A 23,305-nucleotide genomic window follows, 5' to 3' on the forward strand; every position below is an offset into this window, starting at 1 on the left:
TAATTTCAGCACTTTGGGAGGCCGAGGCAGGCGGATCGCGAGGTCAGAAGTTCGAGACCAGCCTGACCAACGTGGTGAAACCCCACCTCTACTAAAAATGCAAACATTAGCCAGGCATGGAGGCACGTGCCTGTAATCCCAGCTACTCGGGAGGCTGGGGCAGGAGAATTGCTTGAACCCAGGAGGCGGAGGTTGCAGTGAGCAGAGATCGTGCCACTGCACTCCAGCCTGGGTGACAGGGCGACAGTCTGTCTTAAAAAATAAAAAAAAAGTTACGAGTCCTGGGCTACACTACTGAAAGACCTCATGGAGAAGAGAGGCCATGTGAGAAACACTAAGGTGCCCCAGCCAGCAGTCAGCACCCACATGTTCCAGTCCCAGACATAATCCCAGCTGAATGTAGCCCCACAAGTGACCCCAGCTGACATCACAGGATGAAGCAGAACTACCTAGCTGAGTCCAGCCAACCCACAGAATCCTAAGAAAAAATAAATCATTGTTGCTTTAAACTTTGTGAGTGCTTTGTTACACAGCACTTGGTAACAGAAACAGACCGGCTGCATTTGAATCACAACAGCACTGGAGAATTTAAGAAAAAAAAAAAAAACAAACAAACACATTCTCTGGTCTTATGCCCCCCTCCCCCACAACCAAATGAATTAGAATTTTCCAGACTGTAGCCTAGAATCTGTTTTATTAACAAGTTCTCCAGCAGGGAGAGGTGGCTCACACCTGGAATACTAGCACTTTGGGAGGCCAAGGTGGGAGGATCACTTGAGCCCAGGAGTTCAAGACCAGCCAGGGCACCACAGCGAGACCCCATCTCTACAAACAAACAAACAAACAAAAATTAGCCAGGTGTAGTGCCATGGTCCTGTAGTCCTAGCCACTTGTGAGACTGAGGTAGAAGGATCACTTGAGCCCAAGAAGTAAAGGCTGCAGTGAGCCAAGATTGTGCTGCCACACTCCAGCCTGGGCAACAGAATGAGACCCTGGTCCCCAAGAGAGTCAGACCTCAATCAGGTTTGGGAAGCACTGCATAAGGCCACCATATCTGTCACTTTAGTAATAGTTGCCAGTAACTCAGAAAAATAAACCGCTTTGTTTCTTCTATTCTTCAAGAGTTTAGATCAATTAAAGCAGGGGTTCCCAAATATAGTGCTGGTTCTTAACAAAGTTTCCAACAGCCTGCAGTGAAATGAGAAAAAATGAACACATGATATCTTTTTTATAAAACAAAATGTATTCAAATTTAAAAATGGTCCTTTATTCTGAGATGATGTTCTTCCTGTCTTGTTGTTTCTTAAAATGCCCTTTATGAAATAAAAGGGCCAGAAAATAATAGGTTTTTCTTTTTATTTTTTTTTAATATATCCTTACTTGGCAAAATAAAAAGTTGGAAAACCTGTGTCTACCCAGCAATTTGGGAAATTTTGCTGGCTCAGAAAGTCTGACAATCACTGACCTCGAACATGTCAGGAAATCCTGTTGAGTAGAAGTAAAAAAGACAAAATGACACTCAGTCTAAGGTACTCACCCGAATGGAAAACAAAATTGCTACTGTATCTCAACCTCATTCAAACAGCACTATATGGGAAAAGAACAAACAGCATCCTTACCTGATCACTCAAGGCAAATGATAGGTATACTGCAATAATAGCTTTACTGGGCTGGGGGAACTCAGCATTAAAAAGAGATGAACTGAGGGTTTACCCATAAGTCTTCCTGTTATAATGACTAAATACAAGATATACTTAATAAATTCTGACGTGCACAGGTACTGTGGCCCAATGGCTATGTGGTCAGCCTTTGGAGTCAGACCAACCAAAGACGGAGTCTGATCTTGGCCTCATCTGCAAAACCCAACGTGTATGATCTTGGGCAAGGCCTTACCTACCTCCATATCTGTCTATATCTGTTGCCTCCTATTTATGTATTTATTTACAAACAGGGTCTCGTTCTGTTGCCCAGGCTGGAGTGCAGTGTTGCAATCTCAGCTCACTGCAACCTCTGCCTCCAGGGCCCCAGAGATGCCCCCACTTCAGCCTCCTGAGTAGCTGGGACTACAGGCACACACCACCATGCCTGACTAATATTTATATTTTTTGTAGAGATGGGGTTTCACCATTTTGCCCAGGCTAGTCTTGAACTCTTGGACTCAAGCAATCCACCTGCCTCAGCCTCCCAAAGTACTGGGATTACAGGTGTGAGCCACCACACCTGGCCTGTTGCCTCCTATTTAAAGTTTAAATAAAAAATAGTCCTTACCTCTGTCATGAGGCTGAAGTGAGATACTCAGAAACATGCCAGTTCTATGCCAGACACATTGGAAGCTGTAACTATTACATAATCGGCACATTATAAGCCCTTAATAAGTAAGTTGGAAATTTTTTTTCCTTTTTTTTTTTTTTTTAAATTTACAGGGTCTTGCTCTGTCGCCCAGGCTGAAGTGCTGAAGTGCAGTGGCACAACCTTAGCTCACTGCAACCTCTGCCTCTGGGGCTCAAGCGATCCTCCTGCCTCAGCCTCCCGAGTAGCTGGGACTACAGACACACACCATCACAGTCAGCTATTTTTTGTGTTTTTAGTAGAAACGGGGGGGGGGCTCACCATGTTGCCCGGGCTGGTCTCGAACTCCTGACCTCAAGCAATCTGCCCACCTCAGCCTCCCAAAGTGCTAGGATTACAGGCATGAGCCACCACGCCCAGCAAGTTGGAGATATTTTGAAATAGCATGATAAAGGGGCTGAAAAGTGGCAGCACTCCAGCCATCTAGGTTAAAGACAGACTATTCATTTGTGAAAAATATGTCAAGACTTAAAATGCTGATGGGGATGGTCCCACAGAAAAACCTAAGCTTTCAATTTGTTTCCATTCTCATCTGTTTAAACACGCAATACCAATATTTTGGGGGAAAAAAAAAGTTATCAAGAATAATTCATTGTTCATCATCTTACAGGTATCCTACATAACTACCTTCCCAAATATAATTACTATTAAGGAAACAAATTTAGTATTAATATTATAACTAATACTATTCTATGCTGAGTATTAACAATAATTACCATTTTTTATAAGGGGTTTACTAAGAGCCAGGCAAGGTGCTAAGTGCTTTAAATGGAATATCTCATCTAATCCTCACAACAACCCTGTGAATTAGGTACTACAACCTCTATGTTATTTTTTTGTTTTCTTTTGTTTTGTTTTGTTTTGAGATGGAGTCTCACCCACTCTGTCGCCCAGGCTGGAGTGCAGTGCACCATCTCGGCTCACGACAACCTCCGCCTCCTGGGTTCAAATGATTCTCCTGCTTCAGCCTTTCAAGTAGCTGGGATTACAGGTACATGCAACCACCATGCCCAGCTAATTTTCTATATTTTTAGTAGAGACAGGGTTTCACCACGTTGTCCAGGCTGGTCTCGAACTCGTGACCTCAAGTAATCCGCCCGCCTCAGCCTCCGAAAATACTGGGATTACAGGCTACAACCTATTTTAAAGAATAGCAAATGGACTCAGAAAAGGTAACTGACTCACCCAAAGTAATGCAGCTAACTAGTGCTAGGACTGGGATTCAATTCTAAATCTTCATGGTCTCTATTGTCCCCCTGACTTACAAATACATAAATCAAACAAGGATTTCTACTTCACCAGTGTTCCACATACATCAGAAACAAAAAAATTAAAAATCTATTTGGAAGTAATCTTATGACATTAAGTTTTAACGCATCTGGGGTGACGGAAATGTGTATCTTGAGAGGAATGAGGGTTAAACAAGTGTGGTATTCATCAAAACTTTTTTTAAAATCTTAAAAAATACCATCCTGGCTAACACAGTGAAACCCCGTGTCTACTAAAAATACAAAAAATTAGCCGGGCGAGGTGACGGGCGCCTGTAGTCCCAGCTACGCAGGAGGATGAGGCAGGAGAATGGCGTGAACCCCGGGGGGCAGAGCCTGCAGTGAGCCGAGATCATGCCCCTGCACTCCAGCCTGGGCGACAGCGAGACTCTGTCTCAAAAAAAAAAAAAAAAAAAAAAATCTTAAAAAATAAACATCCCTGCAATGAAAATGAATAGGATTATACCCACAGAAATTGTAGTTTTAAAAAGCATCTTTGTTCATTTATTTTTCTTTCTTCAATAAAAGGACAAACTTGCCCTGGTACAGTGGCTTATGCCTGTAAGCCCAACACTTTCAGAAGCTGTGACAAGTAGATCACTTGAGCCCAGGAATTCGAGACCTGCCTGGGCAACATGGTGAAACCTCATCTCTACAAAAAATACAAAAATTAGCCAGGTATGGTGGCACACACCTGTGGTCCCAGCTACTCGGGAAGCTGAAGTGGGAGGATCGTTTGAGCCCAGGAGGTCAAGACTGCAGTAAGCTGTGATTGTGCCAATGCACTCCAGCCTGAGCCACAGAGCAAGACCCTGTCAATCAACCAATCAATCAATGAATGAATAAACTTTAGTACAGAAGTGTAAAGTGTGAGAAATATGAAAAGATCTCCCTTCTAAGGCAAGTTCAGCTATCTACTTCTGCACAGTGCCTTTTTTCCAAAAGAATCAGTGCATATAAAACTCTAAATAGAGGGCCAGGTGCAGTGGCTCACACCTATAACCCCAGTGCTTTGGGAGGCCAAGGCAAGAGGCTCACTTGAAGTCAGGTGTTCAATATCAGCCTGGGCAACACAGTGAGACCCCATCCCTACAAAAAATTAAAAAATTAGCCAGGCATGGTGGCACAGGCCTAGAGTCGACAGAAGACCTTGTTTCAAACAAAACAAAACAGAATTTCCCCTAAAATATTATCCCCGGTCCTATAATAAAAGCAAGCCGGGCACGGTTCATGCCTGTAATCCCAGCACTTTAGGAGGCCAAGGCAGGTGGATCACTTGAGGTCAGGAGTTTGACCCTAGCCTGGCCAACATGGTGAAACCCCGTCTCTACTAAAAAAAAAAAATACAAAATTTAGCCGGGTGTGGTGGCAGGCGCCTGTAGTCCCAGCTACTCTGGAGGCTGAGGCAGGAGAATCACTTGAACCCAGGAGGCGGAGGTTTGCAGTGAGCCGAGATTGCACCACTGTACTACAGCCTGAGAGACTGAGTGAGACTCTAAATAAATAAACAAATAAATAAAAGCAAAGGTGAGTGACAAGGAGATTCCAAGGACACACACAGGTGAGCAAAGTTGGCAGGGTAGGCTGTTACCTGGAAGAACAGATTCAGCCTGGAGGCCCGGCTGGCAATGGGTTCAGCAGCACCAGCATCCAAAGGATTCCGCGCTCCATATTTGAACTTCAACATCTCCCCACTGGTGCTGAAAGGATATCAGAAAAGTCAAGTGTGTCCTATGTTTTGAGCAGGAAGGGCCTGAGAGATCCTGATCTCCCTCAAGATATCAGGGACAAGGAGGTGAAAATCAGCTACCACTCCAGTTTTAGGAAGCTCAGTCTAATCATGGAGATTAAACACCAGATTTTAACTCACTGTGACAGGAGATGATACACTTATCTGACATACTCTCTTACTTATAAATGTGTTTATTATCTCCCCCCTTAGAATGGAAGCTCCACAAGGGCAGAGATGTTTGCCCCCATGAAGTGGGGGCACACATAGCCTGGCACATAAATAGGTGCGAATAGTTATTAAATGAATGACTGAAATAAGCAAAATATATAGCTTGTTGTAAGGTGTTAAGTGCTATGGGGTAAAAACAAAATCGAGCAAGAAAAGGACAATGGGGGTGAGATGGTGCAATTTTTAGTGTGGTCAAATAAGACTTCACTGAGAAGCCACCATTTGACCCAAGACTTGAAGACCTGAAGCGAGTGACCAGCAAGCCATGTTGATATCTGGGGAAAGAAAGATATCCGTGGCAAACGAAACAGCCAAGCCAAAAGCACTGAGGCAGGACCTGGCCTCTCCAGCAACACCGAGGCCAGAGGGACTGGAGCAGAGCGAAAGAGGCGGGGGCATCATGAAGTGATGGGGTGGGCACGGGGTATGAATACGCTGAAACAGAGAGGTTAAGTAAATGGCTAAGTTCACGCAGATAATAAGGAACCGGCCGACTACACTGGGCAGAATAATGCAGTTAGTGCTGACAGGAGGCAGAGCTGAAGAGACATAGGACTCCGCCTGGTTTAGGGGAGGAGCAAGCCTCCTGCCCCAGCACCACTCGTCTGACCCCTCGGCTCCCAAGGAAGGTGGGCGCGCGCACAGCCAGCCTGGGAAGACCCTCCAGGCCTCCCGCAGCCCTGGGGGTGGAATCGCCGCCCTCCCCGCGGCGGGAGGGAAACCCGGGACTTGTATGGGTGGAGGCGGCCCTCCCCTGGCCTTGCAGAGCCGGGTGCGGTAGAATTGGGTCTGGGGGATCAGACTCACGCTCTGCGGACCCCCAGGTCTGCGATCTGCTCCGCCCCGCGCCTCCCGCCGCCGCGTTTGAACCCGAAGAACGGCGCGGGCGGGTCTCAGCCGTGTTTGGACCAATCAGCGTCTCCGCTCCTATGATAGACATGGACGTCTCAGCCAGGCCCCGCCCATGTCCTTAAAGGCATGGAGGAAAGTGAAGGGGAGAGCCAATCAAATTGCATCTTCCTTTGACTCGCGACCAACGGGAAAAAGGGAAGGGCAAAATCAGCAGGGCAGGTCTTGGAAGTTTGAAATTGGCGGTTACGCAGGATGCTGCGTTTGAGGACGCGACTGTTAATCTAAGATGCCTGAGGAGGTCGCCAGGGCGCTGTCCCCTGCTCTCGGCCACCTGCAAGGAGGAAGGCAGCCAGGCTGCTCTGCCTGGTCTTCTTTCTCTCTCATGTGGCTAAGGTAGAAGTACTTGTTACCTGGGGAAGCCCAGTGGTCCTCTGCTACAGCTGAGGCAGCGAATGTTTTGAGCTTGACTTCAACCTACCTTGATTACTCTATCTCCGGGCTGACTGCCCTGCAAGGAGTTGGTGACAGTCATTGAGACTGTCTGAAAGGACACTTTAAAATAAATTATAGACGAGATACTTAAACAGGCACTTCACCAAAAAGGAAATCCAGATGACCAACAAATGTGTGAAAGTTGTCAACCTCATTCATAATCAGAAAGTATGAAAAATAAAGTCACAGTGAGAAAGAATAACACTCAAATTCGAGAACAACAACAAAAAAGGATGTGACAGTGTTTGCGAACATGTGGAAGTACACACACTTATACAGTACCCGTAGGCGTGTAAATGGATACAATCTCTTTGAAATTTGAAAAAAAAGTTTGGCATTATTTGCTAACATTGAAGATTTCTGCATTCTATGACTATTGCTAGGTGTAGTTTCTCTACCTAAGAAAAACTCCTATTTATTTATTTATTTTGAGATGGAGTCTTGCTCTGTCTCCCAGGCTGGAGTGCAATGGCACGATCTCGCCTCACTGCAACCTCCACCTCCCAGGTTCAAGCTATTCTCTTGTCTCAGCCTCCCAAGTAACTGGGATTACAGGTGCATGCCACCATGCCCAATTGTTTGTATTTTTAGTTAGAGATGGGGTTTCACCATGTTGGCCAGGCTGGTCTTGAACTCCTGACCTCGAGTGATCTGCCCACCTCGGCCTCCCAAAGTGCTGAGATTACAGGCCTGAGCCACCGCGCTGGTGAGAAACTCCTACTTAAGTACACCAAGAGATGTGTATAAGAATACAAAATAGTGTTGGCAAAAAACTGGAAGCAATATAAATGTCCATCAGCAGTAGAAAAGACAAAATTGTATATTGCAGTGTTTTCACAAGCAATGAAAAAGAATAAACTGCAACTAACCACAATGACATAATGAGTCTCAAAACAAGGCCTAATGAAGGAAGCAAGACAATAACATATGATTCCATTATGATTCCATTCATATAAGTTCCAAAACAGGACAAAACAAAGCAACATTGTTTAAGGAGGGATGTATTAGGTTGATGCAAATCATTGCAGTTTTTGTCATTGTTTAAAGTAATGACAAAACCATAAAGAAAGCAACAGCCAGAATAGTAGTTACCTGGGGTTGGGATGGAGGCCTTTCAGGGTGTTGGGGTGCTGTTGTGATCTATTTCTTAAACTAGGTAGCAACAATATGGATGTGGTTTCATAATGATTAAATTGTGTGTATATGTGTGCACGCATGTGTGTGTGTGTATGTTCTATTTATATATGTAAAGTCCTTTTTGTACTCTCCTAATTCTACAGTAGACAGAACTGGAGATGTGTTCTCTCTCTCACACACACACACACACACGCACACCAGCACATAATTAGAGCTACAGGCTTGCTTAATACACATTTGTTCTTTTTTCCTTCCCCAAACATAACTTACTTCTTGTTCCCTGGGCCAATAATGGATAGCTACTATTTATCAAGCACCTCTTTTTTTTTTTTTTTTTCTTAGAATCTCACTCCGTCACCCAAGCTGGAGTTCAGTGGCACAATCACAGCTTACTGCAGCTTCCACCTCTCCAGGCTCAAGTGATCATCCCACCTCAGCCCTTCCAGTAGCTGGGACCACAAGCATGTACCACCATGCCTGGCTGTTTTTTTGGGTTTTTTTTTTTTGTTTTTTGTAGAGATGGGATCTCCCTATGCTACCCAAGCTGATCTCAAATTCCTGTACTCAGGCAATCATCCTGCCCCGACCTCCCAAAGTGCTGGGATTACAGGTGTGAGCAACTGTGCCCAGCCCAGAAACTTCTATATAAAGAAAATAACTGGCCAGACCCAATGGCTCATGCCTGTAATCCCAACACTTTGGGAGGCCAAGATTGGCAGATCACTTGAGGTCAGAAATTTGAGACCAGACTGGCCAATGTGGTTAAAACCCCATCTCTACTAAAAATACAAATTAGCCTGGCGAGGTGGCAGGTGCCTGTAATCCCAGCTACTCAGGAGGGTAAAGCAGGAGAATCACTTGAACCTGGGAGGCGGAGGTTGCAGTGAGCCGAGATGTCACTTGCCACTGCACTCCAGCCTGGGTGAGACAGTGAGACTCGGTCAAAAAAAAAAAAAAAGAAGAATTATCATTAGCTGAGTGCTTTCTAGGTTTCTAGGTGCAAGCCTTCAATAGCCCCTGAAGTAGGCACTATTATTAGCATCCACCCCTATGGAAAGGAGCCACTCTCACGCTGGCTCAGATGCAAATATCCCAGATATTCCCTGTTTCCCAAAGATGTGTCCCCACAACTGGTATGAGCAACACTTTCAAGTGGCAAAAAAAGTCACTTATTTGTTAAATTATATATTTTACTATATGTTAGAAAAACTATAGCTAGCCCATCAAACCAAGTATTTTATAGATGATACCACTTGGAGTGAGACCAAAGTAAATATTTAAGAAGAAAAAATGAGCCAGTAAAGGAAATATTAAGTAAACAGTAGTACAGGTTGTACATGGGTATAGCTTTAGAACAAATCTTGAAATTTGGGAAACACTGCATCATTTGACATAATTCTTAAGCAAGCCTCTGAAGTAGGCACTATTGTTAGCAACCCCATTTTACCAGCAGAGAAATTCAAGCTTAGAGAAATTAAGTCACACACTAGTAAACAGTGGAGCCAGGACATCAATTGGTTCTTTCATTCTAAGGCCCATTTTGATAACCACTAAACTGTATTGACTTATGTTTATCCCAGCACCTAGCACATAATATTTATAAATATTTGTGGACTAAATGATGAAATCTAACTCCATGTCCATTTGATTACAATTTAATTACTTCTTTCCAGCCTACCAACAATCAACTTTGCAGGCTCTCAATAGAAGTGTACTGAATTTACAAATGAATTGCCTTCTGATTCTACACACACCATTTATTATACCTTCTCATGGTGCAGGTATTCTGGAAGCAGTGGTTCACAACCTTGCATTCACATTGAGATCACCTGGGAAGCTTTAAAATAACATTGATACCTGGGCCCCATCCTTGGATATCCTCATTTCACTGTTCCAGGCTCAAGCCTAGGAATTGGAAGTTGATCAAGCTCCCCAAGTGATATGGTTTGGCTGTGGCCCCACCCAAATCTCATCTTGAATTCCACGTGTTGTGGGAGGGACCTGGTGGGAGGTAATTGAATCATGGTGGCAGGTCTTTCCTGTGGTGTTCTCGTGATAGAGAATAAGTCTTATGAGATCTGATGGTTTTATAAGGGGGAGATTCCCTGCACAAGCCCTCTTCTCTTGTCTGCTGCCATCCACATAAGATGTGAGTTGCTCCTCCTTGCCTTCTGCCTTGATTGTGAGGTTTCCCCAGCCATGTGGAACTGCAAGTCCATTAAACCTCTTTCTTTTTTAAATGCCCAGTCTCAGGTATGTCCTTTTCAGCAGTGTGAAAACAGACTAATACATCAAGTGACCCCAATGTGCAGCCAATGTCATGAACCACTTGCCTAGAAAGGGCAAATATACTACTAACCAAATGTCAAAGTGTATTTTTCATTGTAATTTAATAAACTGACAATGTGGCTTTATTATCAGTCTTTGTTAACAAGAGTCTGCCCCTATGGAGAGGACCCAGTGCATCTGAGCACTGGCTCAGATGCAAAGCGGAGACCTCAGAATGGGCCTTCCAGTCCTTGCTCTGTGATCCACCATGGTGAAACCAAAGAGGGTGATGGCTAAGTAATTTAACAGAAGGAGACTGGGGCGTATGGGTTATACTCAGCTTAAGTAAGGACTGAATTCTAAAATAAGTGTTTCGTGTTTTCATATTTGGAGCCTTAAGTGAAGATGGGTATACAAAAGGAAGAGATTCCCAAGCACTATACACAAGCAAAGGACATACAACTTGATTTCCTCTCCTCTTTCTTCTGTCCTTTTCTCTTCCTTCCCCTCACTTTCTCTCATTCCAATGGTGTTCCATTTGAGGTTTTAAACTGAAATGGAGGCCGGGCATGGTGGCTCATGCCTGTAATCCTGGCACTTTGGCCAAGGCATAAGGATCACCTGAAGTTGGTCAGGAGTTCAAGATCAACCTGGCCAACATGGTGAAACACCATCTCTACTAAAAATACAAAAAAATCGGCCAGGCGGGGTGGCACATGCCTGTAATCCCAGCTACTCAGGAGGCTGAGGCAGGAGAATCATTTGAACGCAGGATGCGGAGGTTGTAGTGAGCCAAGATCTCACCATTGCACTCCAGCCTGGGTGACACAGTGAGACTCTGTCTCAAAAAATAAAATTAAAAAATTAAAAAATTAACTGAAATGGAAATCAAATTCTAGACACTTGATCTTTCTAGCCTAGCAACAGTCAACTTTGTAGGCTCTCAATAAAAGTTTATTGAATTCACATATGAACAAACTTCTGATTCTGCACACATCATTTAACCTCTGAGCCTAAATTTATGCCTAGCTATAGGGAGATTTAAAAGCTAAGAGATGTGAAACGCTTTGTAAAATCTAAAGCCAGCCACTCACAAACTGGGAGAAAAATGTGTAAATCAAATATCTAATGAGAAACTAGCATCCATTACGTACAAAGAATTCCTACAGTCTGACAATAAAAAACAAATAGCCCAATTTAAAAACGAGCAAAAGATTTAAAGAGACAATTCTCCAAAAAATATATGCCAATAGCCAAAAAGCACGTGAAAAGATGCCCAACAACATTAGTCATTAGGGAAATGCAAATCAAAATCACAATAACACTTCATGTCCCCTAGGATAGTTATAAATAAACAGAAAGACAATAACAAGTATTGGTGAGGGTGTAAGAAAATGGATCCCTCCTAAACTGCGGGTGGGAATGTAAAATGATGTAGCCACTTTGGAATACATTTTGGCAGTTCCTCAAAAAGTTAAACATAGAGCTACAGTATGACCTAACAATTTCCTCCCTAAGCATATAACTAAAAGAAATAAAAACATGGCCGGGCGCGGTGGCTCACGCCTGTAATCCCAGCACTTTGGGAGGCCGAGGCGGGCAGATCACCAGGTCAGGAGATCGAGACCATCCTGGCTAACACAGTGAAACCCCGTCTTTACTAAAAATACAAAAAATTAGCCAGGGGTGATGGCGGGCACCTGTAGTCCCAGCCACTCGGGAGGCTGAGACAGGAGAATGGCGTGAACCCTGAAGGCGGAGCTTGCAGTGAGACGAGATCACGCCACTGTACTCCAGCCTGGGCGACAGAGCGAGACTCCATCTCAAAAAAAAAAAAAAGAAAAGAAAGAAATAAACACATATATCTACACAAACACTTGTATACAAATGGTCCTGACAGCACTATTCACAATAGCCACAAAGTGGAAACTACCCAAATATCCGTCAACTGATGAATGGATAAACAAAAGATGGTATCACCACGCAATGGAATATTATTTGACCATAAAAAGGAATGAACCACTTAAACATGCTAAGATGTGGATGAGCCTCAAAAACATTATGCTCAGTGAAAGAATGCAGGTGCAAAAGGCCACATAGTGTAAGATTCCATTTACATGAAATATGTAAGAATATGTAAATCCGTAGAGATGAAAGGTAGATTAGTAGGCTGTGGAGATGGGGAAATAGGAAGTGATTTACTAATGGGTACTGGGTACAGAGTTTCCTTCTATCTTTTTTCTTGTATTGTCAGCGTATTTTATTTTAGTGACTTCAATAGGTGGTGTAGTGGATCCACTGTGGTTTTTGTTTTCAGATTTTATTTTTTTAGAGAAGTTTTAGGTTCACAGCAAAATTGAGAAGAAGGTACAAAGATGTCCCTTACATCCCCCGTCCCCACACATACATACCCTGCCCCATTATCATTATCCTCCACCAGGGTGGTACATTTGTTACAACTGATTAATTGAATGAAACATTATTATCTCCCAGCAATTTGGGAGGCTGAGGTGGGAGGATTGCTTGAGCCCAGGAGTTCAAAACCAGCCTGGGCAACATAGCAAGACCGTGTCTCTACAAAAAAAATTTTTTAATTAACTGAGGCATGGTGGCACGCACCTGTAGTCCCAGCTACTCTGGTGGCTGAGATGGGAGGATCGCTTGAGCCTGGGAGGTCAAGACTGCAGTGAGCTATGATTGCATCACTGCACTCCAACCTGGGCAACAGAGCAGGAGCCGATCAAAAAAGAAAGGAAAGAGAGGGAAAGAAGGAAGGAAGGAAGGAAGGAAGGAAGGAAGGAAGGAAGGAAGGAAAGAGAGAGGAAAGAGGAAGGAAGGAACGAAGGAAGGAAGGAAAAGAGAGAAGGAGAAAGAGAGGGAGAGGGAGAAAGAGAAAGACAGAGAGAAAAAAGAGAGAAAAGGAAAGAAGGGAGAGAAAGAGGAAGAAACATTATTATCACTCAAAATCCATGGTTTACATTCTTGGTATTATACATTCTGTGGGTTTGAACAGGTGTATAATGATATGTATCCACCATTATAGTATCATACAAAGTCTTTTCACTGCCCTAAAAATCCTCTGTGCTTTGCCTATTTATTCATTCTTTCGTTTCTCCAATCCCTGGCAACCACTGATATTTTTACTGTCTCCATAGTTTTACCTTTTCCAGAATGTCATATAGTTGGAATCAGTATGTAGTCTTTTCAGATTGGTGTCTTTCACTTAGGAATACGCCTTTAAGTTTCCTCTGTGTTTTTTACATGACATGATACCTCGTTTCTTTTTAACACTGAATAATATTCCTTTGTCTGGATATACCACGATTTATTTATTCATGACCTGCTGAAGGACCTCTTGGTTTCTTACAAGTTTTGGCAGCTGTGAATAAAGCAGTTATAGACAGCCGTGTGCCAGTTTTTGTGTGGACATGTTTTCATTTTCTCTGGGTAAATACCAAGGAGTGTGATTATATTGTACGAATATGTTTACTTTTTTTTTTTTTTTTTGAGACGGAATCTCACCCTGTTGCCCAGGCTGGAATGCAGTGGCACGATCTCAGCTCACTGCAAGCTCCACCTCCCAGGGTCACGCCATTCTCCTGCCTCAGCCTCCTGAGTAGCTGGGACTACAGGCGCCCGCCACCACGCCTGGCTAATTTTTTTATATTTTTTAGTAGAGATGGGGTTTCACCGTGTTAGCCAGGATGGTCTCGATCTCCTGACCTCGTGATCCACCCGCCTCGGCCTCCCAAAGTGCTGGGATTACAGGCATGAGCCACCGCGCCCGGCACTATTTTTTAATAAGAAAACACATAACTGTCTTCCAAAGTGGCTGTACCATTTTGCATTCCCACGAGCAATGAATGAAAGTTCCTGTTGCTCCACATCCTTGTCAGCACTTGACATTGTCAGTGTTCTGAATTTTGACCATCCTAATAGGTGTGTACAGAGTTTCTTTTTGGGGTGACAAAAATGTTCTGGAATTAGATAGTAGTGATGATTACACAACTTTGTAAATATACTAAAACTCACTGAATTGTACACTTTTCGAGAGTAAAATTTGTGGTATGTGAATTATATCTCAATTTTGAAAATATTTTTAGGAATGGGGTCTCACTCTGTCACCCAGGCTGGAGTGCAATGGCACAATCATAGCTCACTGTGACCTCGAACTCCTGGGCTCAAGTGATCTTCCCGCCTCGGCCTCCAAAATAGCTAGGACTACAAGTGCATGCCACTATACCCAGTTTGTTTGTTTTTGTAGAGATAAGATCTGGCTTTGTTGCCCAGGCTGGTCTTGAACTCCTGGCCTCAAGCAATCCTCCCAGCTCAGCCTCCCAGAACATTGGGATTACAGGCATGAGCCACTGTGCCTGGCCTCAATTTTTTTAATGTAAAAAAATTTCTAATGCCAGTATATAAATGTGAAACATCATTTTAACTCAGGGTTTCTCAGTCCCAGGATTGTTGATATTTGGGGCTAGATAATTCTTTGTTGTCGAGGCTCTGTCCTGTGCATTGTAGTATCCCTGGCCTCCGCCCACTAGCACACACACCCCAGCCATGGCAACCGAAGATGTCTGTAGACATTGTCAAATATCCCCTGGAGGACAAAATCATCCTGGATTGAAAAGCACCTGCTATAACTGTATGATGTGAACATTCTCAATGAATTCATTAAATATACTTTAATTAAGCCAGCAGAGCTCACAAAACAACCAAAATACATTGCCCAGTTTTTAAATATTATGACAATTTTAACTGATTATTAGAACTTTCATTCTGATCCCATCACTTTCCCAGTGTTTTCTCCAAGTTTGAACAAATGATTTCCGATGGGTTTTTCCCTCTTTGACCTGAGACAAAGCTGTTAACGAGAAAAGCTAAATTTTCAAAACTCAATTAAATGGTAATTAGCCTCCCTGCCATTTGATTTAGGCAATTTTTCTATGGTGCTTGGGTATGTTCATTAATTGTGTTTCTTCAAATGTTATAAGACATAAAAACATATCTCTAATCCTTCAGCCCACTGACTTCAGGAGTGTTTTATAATTCCCAATCCATTTATAATGCAAGAAACTCAGGCACCTGATTCATGCCAACTATTCTCTAAGGACAGCTTAAAAAAAAGTCATCAAATTCATACAGTGATCCGGGTCCCCGCTCTGTATACTTAACATAATTGTTACTGATGTCTAATCTACTAGAAAGAGACTAGATTAATGTCAATCTCTCAAAATTGATGCAAAGCATATACTTTTTGGAAACTGTGTCTCATACCTTGGCTAAGCTCCAATAAGCCAAATATCTTGTCCTAGGAATATGATTAAACATGCCCTACATTGGATGGGCACGGTGCCTCACATCTGTAATCTCAGCACTTTGGAAGGCAAGGTGGGCAGATCACTTGAGGCAAGGAGCTTCAGACCAGCCTGGGCAACATGGCGAAACCCCATCTCTACAAAAAAAACACAAAATTTAGCCAGACGTGGTGGTGTGTGCCTGTAGTCCCAGCTGCTTGGGGGGCTGAGGTGAAGGTATTGCTTGAGCCCCAGAGGTGGAGGCTGCAGTGAGCTGCACTCCAGCCTGGGTGACAAAGCAAGACTCTGTCTAAAAAAAAAATTTTTTTAATTGTATACATATATATGCCCTGTATCTTTCATCTGGGCTTGTCTTAGGCCTGCATATAATAATAACTTTTTAATAAAATTGACTCTCAGTCAGGCATGGTAGCTCATGCTTGTAATCCCAGCACTTTAGGAGGCCAGGGCGGGTGGATCGCTTGAGGTGAGGAGTTCAAGACCAGCCTGGCCAACATGGGGTCTTTACTAAAATACAAAAAAAAAAAAAAAAAAATTAGCTGTGTGTGGTGGCAGACGCCTATAATCCCAGCTACTCGGGAGGCTGAGGCAGGAGAATCACTTGAACCCAGGAGGCAGAGGTTGCAGGAAGCCAAGATTGTGCCACTGCACTCCAGCCTGGGTGACAGAGTGAGACTTCATCTCAAAAATAAATAAATTAATTAATTAATATAACTGACTCCTAACCTTTCCTGTCAATCTAATATTTATTTTTTAAGTCCCTCTCCTATGCCCACGCACTCGAGCTGCACGAGAGAATCCTTTTTTTCTTTTCTTTTCTTTTTTTTTTTTTTAAGAGACAGGATCTCACTATGTTGCCCAAGCTGGTGTCAAACTCCTGAGCTCAAGTGATCCTCCCACCTCATTCTCCCAAAGTGCTAGGATTACAGGCATGAGCCACCTCGCCCAGCCAAGAGCAAGAATCATGCCTGTCTTGGTGCAGGCGACAATCCTCAATATCTTACACAGTGCCTGGCCTTTGGTAGTCTCTCAATAAATTTGTATTCTCTGAATTAATGTGTGACTAAATGAATCAATGCATCTATAAGTCAATAAAGTGCTAGATATAAAGGTCAGGTGTAAAGGACACCCTGCTTTAAGTTTTCATGTAAGAATTTTGTGACTGTTGATGGGTTTGAATTGGAACATGGAATAAATATCTAGAAGCTGTCATCCTGGGGAAGAACAAAAAAACACAGGAAGACATCAGTAAAAGCCCTTGAAGAGATGAGTAGAAGCCAGGCACGGTGGCTCACACCTGTAATCCCAGCACTTTGGGAAGCCAAGGTGGGCGGATCACTTGAGACCAGCCTGGCCAACATGGTGAAACCCTGTCTCCACTAAAACCACAAAAATTAGCTGGGCATGTTGGTGGGCACTTGTAATCCGAGCTACTCAGGAGGCTGAGGCAGGAGAATCACTTGAATCTGCGAGGCAGAGGTTGCCCTGAGCCAAGATCACCCCACTACACTCCAGCCTGGGCAACAGAGTGAGACTCCGTCCCCAAAAAAAAGAAGAAAAAAAAAAAAAAAAAAGAGAGATGAATAGAAAATACAGGGATTAAAGTAACTGGACTATTTATTTAGTAGGAAGAATAGGAAGACTTTGTAAGACTTCAATCATTCATTTCTCCATTCACTCACTCAACAAACATTTATTGGATGCCTACTATTTGCTGACACTGTTTTTTGGTGTTGGAAAGACAGCAGGAGATAAACCACACAAACATCTCTGGCCTGTGGAGCTCATGTTCCAGTGGGTGGAGACAGACAGCAAGCAAGATTAAGAAGTAAAATAGCCTGTGATTTCAGTATTTTGGGAGGTTGAGGCAGGTGGATCACTTGAGGTCAGGAGTTTGAGACCAGCCTGGGCAACATGGTGAAACCCCATCTCTACCAAAAATACAAAAAATTAGCTGGGCATGGTGGCGTGCACCTGTGGTCCCAGCTACTTGAGAGGCTGAGGTGGGAGGAGTGCTTGAGCCTGGGAGGCGAAGGTTGCAGTGAGCTGAAGATTGCACCATTGCACTCCAGCATGCGGGACAGACTGAGACCCTGTTGCAAAAAAAAATAAAAACTAAATAGAGGTAAAATATGTTATGGGGGGAAAAGTGAACCAGGAGAAAGCTCCTGGAATACAGGGGAGGGTTGCAATCTTAAACAAAGTGGTCAGGAGCAGCTTGATGGAGTAAAGACCCCAAATGTGGGAAAAAGCCATGCAGGTAACTGGGGTAGAGCGGGATCAGCAAGGACAAAGGTCACGAGGTGGGAAGGAGGCTGATGTACTCAAGAAACAGTAAGGAGGTGGGTGTATTTGCTTCCTATAGCTGCTGTATCAAATGACCACGCATTTAGTGGCTTAAAACAACACAGTTTTTTTGTTGTTTTGTTTGTTTGTTTGTTTTGTTTTTGAGAGGGAGTTTCACTCTTGTCACCCAGGCTGGAGTGCAATGAATGGCACGATGTTGGCTCACCTCTGCCTCCGGGGTTCAAGCAATTCTCCTGCATCATCCTCCCGAGTAGCTGGGATTACAGGCACGCGTCACCACGCCCAGCCAATTTTGCATTTTTAGTAGAGACAGGGTTTCTCCATATCGGTCAAGCTGGTCTCAAACTCCCGACCTCAGGTGATCCGCCTGCCTCAGCCTCCCAAAGTGCTGGGATTATAGGCATGAGCCATGGCGCATGGCCTTGTTGGTTTTTTTTTTTTTTTTTGAGACAAGGTCTCACATTGACACTGAGGCTGGAGTGCAGTGACAAAATCATAGTGCATGCCACCATGCCCAGCTAATTTTTTTTCCTGTAGAGATGTAGCAGGACGAGCTGCAGACAAAACTCCTCAGACACCAGGTTAAAGAAGGAAGGAGCTTTATTCTGCCGGGAGCTTCAGCAGACTTGCATCTCAAAAAGCCCAGCTCCCCGAGCTTACAACTCTAAGGTGGTCCACATGAGAAGGCTGTGATCGATTGAGCAAGCAGGGGGTATGTGGCTGGGGGCTGCATGCGCTGGTAATTAGAACAGAACAGAACAAGACAGGGATTTTCACGATGCTTTTCCATACAATGTCTGGAATCTATAGATAACACAAGCAGATCAGGGGTTGATTTTTAACTGCTAGGCCCAGGGCATGCAGGGCTATCTGCCTGTGGATTTCATTTCTGCCTTTTAGTTTTTACTTCTTCTTTCTTTGGAGGCAGAAATTGGGCATAAGACAGTATGACGGGTGGTCTCCTCCCTTAGAGACAGGGTCTTGCTATGTTTCCCAGGCTGATCTTGAACTCCTGGCTTCATGTAATCCTCCTGCCTCGGCCTCCCAAAGTGCTGGGATTACAGGCATGAGCCACCATGCCCAGCCTATAAGAATACAAATTTCTTCTCTTATGGTGCTAGAAGTCAAAAGACCAACACAGGTATCACATACTAAGATCAAAGTATTGGAGTCTCTGAGAGAAAATCCTTATCCTTGCCTTTTTCAGCTTTTAGAAGCCACCTACGTTCTTTGATTCATGGCTTCATTTGCCATCTTCAAAGCGAATAATGTAGCAAATAGAGCATCTTGATTCTCTCCTTCTCTCCCATTCCCTCTCTCTTTCTGACCCCTTTATTTGTCACATTCTTATTTCCTTATCTTTCTGGCCTTCCTCTTTTCTTCTTTCTTAAAAATATTTTTTATTTTATTTATTTTATTTTTTTTCTGAGAATCTCACTCTGTCACCCAGGCTGGAGTGCAGTGGCACTATGTCAGCTCACTGCAACCTCTGCCTACTGGGTTCAAGCAATTCTTATGCCTCAGCCTCCCAAGTAGCTGTGATTACAGGCATGCATCACCATACCCAGCTAATTTTTTGTATTTTTAGTAGAGGTGATTGACCAGGCTGGTCTCGAACTCCTGACCTCAAGTAATCCACCGGCCTCAGCTTCCCAAAGTGCTGGGATTAAAGGCGTGAGCCACTGCACCCAGTCCCTCCTTCCCTCTTATAAAGACTCTTGTATCTCATCTGGATAATCCCGAATAACTCCACCATCTCAAGATTTTAAATTTAATCACAATTGAAAAATCCCTTTTGTTATAAGGTAATATACCCATGGGTTCTAGGGAATGGAATGTGGACATCTTTGAAGCACTAATATTGGGCCTACTGGAAAGGTTGAAGAAAAGTTAGTGCAGGCAAGAATAGGTAGGTGAGGTCAAAGACTTTCCTTTTTTTTTTTTTTTTGAGATGGAGTCTCACTCTGTTGCCCAGGCTAGAGTGCAGTGGCACGATCTCAGCTCACTGCAAGCTCTGCCTCCCGGGTTCACACCATTCTCCTGCCTCAGCCTCCCAAGTAGCTGGGACTACAGGCACCCGCCACCACGCCTGGATAATTTTTTGTATTTTTTAATAGAGACGAGGTTTCACCATGTTAGCCAGGATGGTCTCGATCTCCTGACCTCATGATCCGCCCGCCTCAGCCTCCCAAAGTGCTGGGATTATAGGCATGAGCCACCGTGCCCAGCCTTAAAAACATTCCTTTTTAATGACTAAACGCTTATCCATTACAAAGAATTATGTTTGCAGTTTCATTCTTTAAGACTAACTGGATTGGCCTTTTCCATGATAAATAATATTGGGTTGCACTTTTCTACTCCTTTTGCTTTTAGACTGCTTTTGTAATGTTTTCTCTATTTTTCAACTTCTAATAAAGTGAAAACACTTGGAGAGGCTGACTGCAAGATGCATTAGTTCAGCTTTCTGTGTGAGAAAGATCTACAGAACCCAAAGATTTCTATTTGGGGCATGTATATATTGGCAAAAACACTGTCCAGCCTTGCATAGCTCTTTGCTTAAATTAATTTTTTTTTTGAGACAGGGTCTGACTCTGCTGCCCAGGCTGAAGTGCAATGGTGCAACCTCAGCTCACTGCAACCTCCAACTCCCAGGTTCAAGTGATCCTCCTGCCTCAGCCTCCTGAGTAGCTGGGACCACAGGCATGCACCACCATGCCCGGCTAATTTTTGCATTTTAGTAGAGAGGGCCACCATGTTGGCCAGGCTGGTCTCAAACTTCTGACCTCAGGTGATCTGCTGACCTGGGCCTCCCAAAATTCTGGAATTAGAAGTGTGAGCCACTGCACCGGGCCCATCTTAACTTTTTTTTTTTTTTTTTGAGACGGAGTTTTACTCTTGTTGCCCAGGCTGGAGTGCAATGGCGAGATCTCGGCTCACTGTAACCTCCACCTCTGGGTTCAAGTGATTCTCCTGCCTCAGCCTCCCAAGTAGCTGGAATTATAGGCGCCTGCCACCACACCTGGCTAATTTTTGTATTTTTGGTAGAGATGGGGTTTTGCCATGTTGGCCAGGCTGGTCTTGAACTCCTGACTTCAGGTGATCCGCTGGCATCAGCCCCTCAAAGTTCTGGGATTACAAGTGTGAGCCACCACTCTCAGCCCATCTTAACCCTTTTTTTTTTTTTTTTTTTTTTTTGAGACGGAGTCTTGCTCTGTTGCCCAGGCTGGAGTGCAGTGGCACAATCTCGGCTCGCTGCAACCTCCACCTCCCAGGTTCAAGCAATCTTCCTACCTCAGCCCCCCTAGTAGCTGGGATTACAGGCATGCGCCACCATGCCCGGCTGATTTTTGTATTTTTAGTAGAGATGGGGTTTGGCCATGTTGGCCAGGCTGATCTCAAACTCCTGACCTCAGGTCCTCCACCTGCCTCGGCCTCCCAAAGTGCTGGGATTATGGGTGTGAGCCACCACGCCATGCCATCTTAACCATTTTTAAGCGTACAGTTCAGTGGTAGTAAATGCGTTCACATGGTTGTGCGACCATCACCACCATCCATACATCCATACATGTATATGGTGGTTTTCATCCTGCAAAACTAAAACTCCATCCCCATTAAACACAAACTCCCCATTCTCCACTCCCCCAAAGCCCTGGAAACCACCGTTCTACTTTCTCTCTCTGAAATTTTGACTACTCTAGATATCTCATATAAGTGGAATCATATAATATTTGTTCTTCTGTGACTGGTTTGTTTCCCTTAACACAAGTTCATCCATGTTGTAGCATGTGTCAGAATTTCCTTCCTTTTTAAGACTGAATAATAGTCTATTGTATGGATAGACCACATTTTGTTTATCCATTCATCTGTTTTGGGAAGGGGGTTGTTTGTTTGCTTTGAGAAAGGGTGTTGCTCTGTCACCCAGGCTGGAGTGCAGGGGTGTGATCAGGGCTCACTGCAAGCTCCAACTCTTGGGCTCAAGCAATTCTTCCATCTCAGCCTCCTGAGTAGCTGGAATGGCAGGCATGCACCACAACATCGTTTTTTGTTTGTTTGTTTGGTTTTTGTTTTTGAGACAAGGTCTCGTTCTGTTGCCCAGGCTGAAGGGCGGTGGTGTGATCTTGGCTCACTGAAACCTCCACCTCCCAGGTTCAAGCAATTCTCATGCCTCAGCCTCCCAAGTAGCTGGGATTACAGGTGTGCACTAGTATGCCCAGCTAATTTTTGTATTTTTAGTAGAGATGGGGGTTTCACCATGTTGGCGAGGCTGGTCTCGAACTCCTGACCTCAGGTGATCCACCCGCCTCGGCCTCCCAAAGTGCTGGGATTACAGGCAAGAGCCACTGTGCCCGGCCCCCATTCATCTGTTGATGAGCACTTGGGTTTACTTCTACCTTTTGGCTATTGTGAATAATATGTACAAATATCTCTTTGAATCCCTGATTTCAATTATTTTGGATATATCTCCCAAAGTGGAATTGCTGGATCATAAGGAAATTCTATTTTGAGTTATTTAAGGAACCACCATTCTGTTTCCCACAGTAGCTGCATCATTTTACATTCCCAGCAATGCACCAGGGCTCCAATTTCTCTACACCTCGTCAACACTTGTTGTTTTCTGTTTGGCAGTAGGCGTCCTAATGGGTGGGAAGTGGCATCTCCTTGCATAGTTCTTCGAAGCTGTCACATCAGCCCTTTACTTCCCACGTATTACATAAAGGGAGAGTGCCAGCATATGCCCTCCATAGCCTTAATTCTGAACTCCTGACTTCCATTTCCTGGTCCACCCCGGGAGAACTGGACAGAAACTGAAGGAGTCGTGATGTTCTCCAAAATGAAGCACAAGGAAATAGGTTTAAGCCAGCTGATTCCCAAGCTAGGCTAGGAGACTTTACAGATGATCAAATTTCCAAATGTGTGTGTGTGTGTGTGTGTGTGTGTGTGTGTGTGACTGACATAGGATTTCAACAACTTATTTTGCAAAATAAGAATATTTTTTAAAATGTTTAATGTTATTTTATAATATTTTTGTTTTATAATATTTTATTCTGTTTTATTTAAAGACAGAGCCTCACTATATTGTCCAGGCTGGAGTATGGTGGCTATCCACAGGAATGATCATAGCTCACTGCAGCCTTGAACCCCTGGGCAATCCTCCTGCCTCAGCCTCCCTAGTAGCTGGGACTACAGATGCATGTCACAGCACCTGGTTCCATTATTTTATTTTATTTAAAAGTTATATGTATTTTAATATTTCTAAATGTTCAAATAATTTTAAAAGAGCATCTGTTATCATGACTTCATAAAAGCAATGAAATTAAAATGACAAAAAAACTGAGACTATATTATTCAGG

At 43.8% G+C, this 23,305-nt stretch overlaps 1 protein-coding gene across 14 annotated transcripts in view; it reads right to left on the reverse strand.

Moving 5' to 3' along the window:
- Nucleotides 1-6,466, reverse strand: part of CIT (citron rho-interacting serine/threonine kinase) — a 191,759-nt gene extending 185,293 nt beyond the window's left edge. For 6 of the 14 annotated variants that reach the window (XM_055358151.2, XM_055358150.2, XM_063694393.1 and 3 more), the window contains exons 1-2: nucleotides 6,385-6,436; nucleotides 5,209-5,317 (exon numbers count right to left, since the gene is read on the reverse strand). In XM_055358151.2, coding sequence (XP_055214126.1) covers nucleotides 5,209-5,304 — 96 coding nt within the window. In that variant the 5' untranslated portion in view covers nucleotides 5,305-5,317; nucleotides 6,385-6,436. Of the gene's footprint in view, nucleotides 1-5,208; nucleotides 5,318-6,384 lie in introns of all 14 variants that reach the window. The other 8 variants (XM_055358149.2, XM_063694392.1, XM_063694391.1 and 5 more) reach the window with 3 other exon arrangements.
- Between the last annotated feature and the right edge of the window lie 16,839 nt (nucleotides 6,467-23,305).

The sequence above is a fragment of the Gorilla gorilla genome, chromosome 10, assembly GCF_029281585.2.
Source record: "Gorilla gorilla gorilla isolate KB3781 chromosome 10, NHGRI_mGorGor1-v2.1_pri, whole genome shotgun sequence".
NCBI lineage: Eukaryota > Metazoa > Chordata > Mammalia > Primates > Hominidae > Gorilla > Gorilla gorilla.